Raw genomic sequence first — 2,225 nt, 5'->3', positions numbered from 1 at the left:
CCCGCCAGCGCCGCGCCAAGGGTTTGACAGCCAGCCCGCTGCTTTTTCCTCCTCGGTCCGTAAATCCCGAAGGGCTGGGCAGGCAGGGAGCGCCAGGCAGCGCCTCTTGGCACGGCCTTGCCCTCCCCGCTCCCGTCCCGGGGGGAAAAACCACCCAACTGAAGGCAGAGCCGTCCTGGTGGGGTGCAGCGTCCTCAGCCCGGCATTCCCCTCGCCGCTGGGATTTGGGGGACAGGAGCGGGGACGCTGCTCTGCCACACTGCGGTACTACTCGGGGTTTGTCTCGTGACGTCCCCGACCCGCGCCTCCAGCCTCGCCTCTCCGGCTCCTCTGCGCCAGGAGGTGGAGAGGGAGGGAGGAGGCACGGAGCAGGAGGGGCATTCCCGCATCCCACTTTTGCCAAGCGTCCTGACGATTTGGTTTAACCTTTTTTTGCTTTCTTCCCTGACTGGAGCGGCCGGTCTCCGAGAGGAGCTAGGGAGACGTGAGCCCAGCAGCGTGCAGGCTAAGAGAGGCAGCGGGGTGGCGCGTGGTGCCAGCGGGGTGCGTGCGGGGCGTCGGGAGGCGTCCTCCCATGCTTCCCAGCTACAAATTGTCGACTGGATGGCAGAAGGACAGGGCAAAAGGGCTGGAGAAATCCGGCTGGTGGGGAGAGTCTGCCACACAAAGCGGAGGCGCTAATAAAGCCCAGCTGGGGAAGAGAGGTTTGTGAATGCTTCCTATCCATGGATGCCCCCCAGATCAGAAGATTTCTAGGAGCCCAGCTGGGACAGGGCAAGGTGCTGGCTGGTGCAGCCTCATTTGGCTCACTTGGGTTTTGTTTGGGTTTTTTTTTGGTTTTTTTTTTTTAACCCGAGCTCAGCCTATTCGGCCCCAAACGAGACATCAGATCCCGCTTTCCTAGGAAACTCCCCAACTCTTCACCCACCCACCCGGAATGGTTCCCCGTGGGGGATGGCGCTGCGCCTCCGGGCCAGGCACCAGCAACCAGAGGGTTCGTTCTGGGTATGGGCGAGGGGAAGGAGGAGGAGGAGGGTGCGTTTTAGCACAAGTCAGCCACCAAGTGTCCCAGTCACGATACAGAGGTGAGCCTGCTCGTTGCCTGCAGAGGACGCGTGATGGTCCCCTCTGTTTCTAGGCTGCCTCTTGACAGGGAGCCTGCAGCAGAGCCCAGGGTGGCTGGCTGCAGCCCTGCTGGGAGGCAGGGATGGAGCAGGAGGGATGTCCTGCCGCATCTCAAACCGATCCCAGATCCCCGTGAGGGTCCAAGAAGTCACTGAGCTGTAGGAGTTGTGTGGTTTCTGGTCTGTTGAGGGGAAGCAAACCCAAGCAGAGCCCCATGAGCGAAGCTACTTCCTACCCGGCTGGAAGAAGGAAGTACCGGGCATCTCGTGGGAAGGAGAGGTTTCCTGACATTTCCAGCCCATTTCCAGACCAAAGAGGCTCTGAGAAGCAGCCGAACGTTTGATTTCTGCTTTGACTTGAACCTCAGAGCTTTGGGGTGATGTTTACACGTTACCAGTTGCCTGTTACCAAAGACCTGCAGGTACGAAGCCCATGAACCCGCTGTCCCTTGGCTGGTGGCCTGGGCGAGGTGGTGCATGCAGAGAGTGTTTCCCCAGCAGATTTCCTTGCTGTTGCTACCCAGAAAAGGTAGGACCGTTCTCGTCTGACTGTTCCTCACGGCATCCCTGTATTTCCAGCCTAGTTTATGCCAGCCTGAGAATTCGGGACGTGCAGCAGTTCAGCAAACAGGGATCCGGCTCCCTCCGTTTGCTCTGCTGCTAAGCAGTGAGTTGTGTAGCTGCGTTGGTGACGAGCAAAAGCCTACAGCCAGACCGAGGGAGGGAGCGCGGTCCTGTGCCTGCCTCGAGACAGCCGGATCCCCTTCCTTCTTAAGGAAATCAGATTTTTCATGTACTGCCAAGAGTTAAGCTAATTCCAGGCGCCTCTCTCGGAGATAGGCTGCATCCAATCTTGGAAGGAGAGAGAAGAATAGCCCAGTGTGGTGTGTCAGCAAGCGGCCCTGAGTCACCGGCCCTGTTCATTGTCTGCTGGTGAGACACTGAGCAGCGCCCGAGCCCGGGCGCTCCCAGGCGCCGTGGTGGTGCGGGCTCACTCCTCCCGCGCCAATTCGGAGCGAATGCCCCTCCTGAGGGGCGCGTGCCCTTCCGCGCCGCCGAGGGACGGAGCAGGGCGCCAGTGTCCGTCCGGGCTCGGGCCGT

At 60.5% G+C, this 2,225-nt stretch overlaps 1 protein-coding gene across 1 annotated transcript in view; it reads left to right on the top strand.

Moving 5' to 3' along the window:
• The first annotated feature begins 954 nt into the window (after nt 1-954).
• Nucleotides 955-2,225, top strand: part of EDA (ectodysplasin A) — a 109,062-nt gene continuing 107,791 nt past the window's right edge. Inside the window, exon 1 of the mRNA XM_035889407.1 lies at nt 955-1,005. Coding sequence (XP_035745300.1) covers nt 955-1,005 — 51 coding nt within the window. The remainder of the gene's footprint in view (nt 1,006-2,225) is intronic.

Source organism: Egretta garzetta, unplaced genomic scaffold (assembly GCF_000687185.1).
Source record: "Egretta garzetta isolate BGI_Z169 unplaced genomic scaffold, ASM68718v1 scaffold402, whole genome shotgun sequence".
NCBI classification, from domain to species: Eukaryota; Metazoa; Chordata; class Aves; order Pelecaniformes; family Ardeidae; genus Egretta; species Egretta garzetta.
Note: the sequence above shows the minus strand (reverse complement) of the source record. Positions and strands in the feature narration are given on the sequence as shown.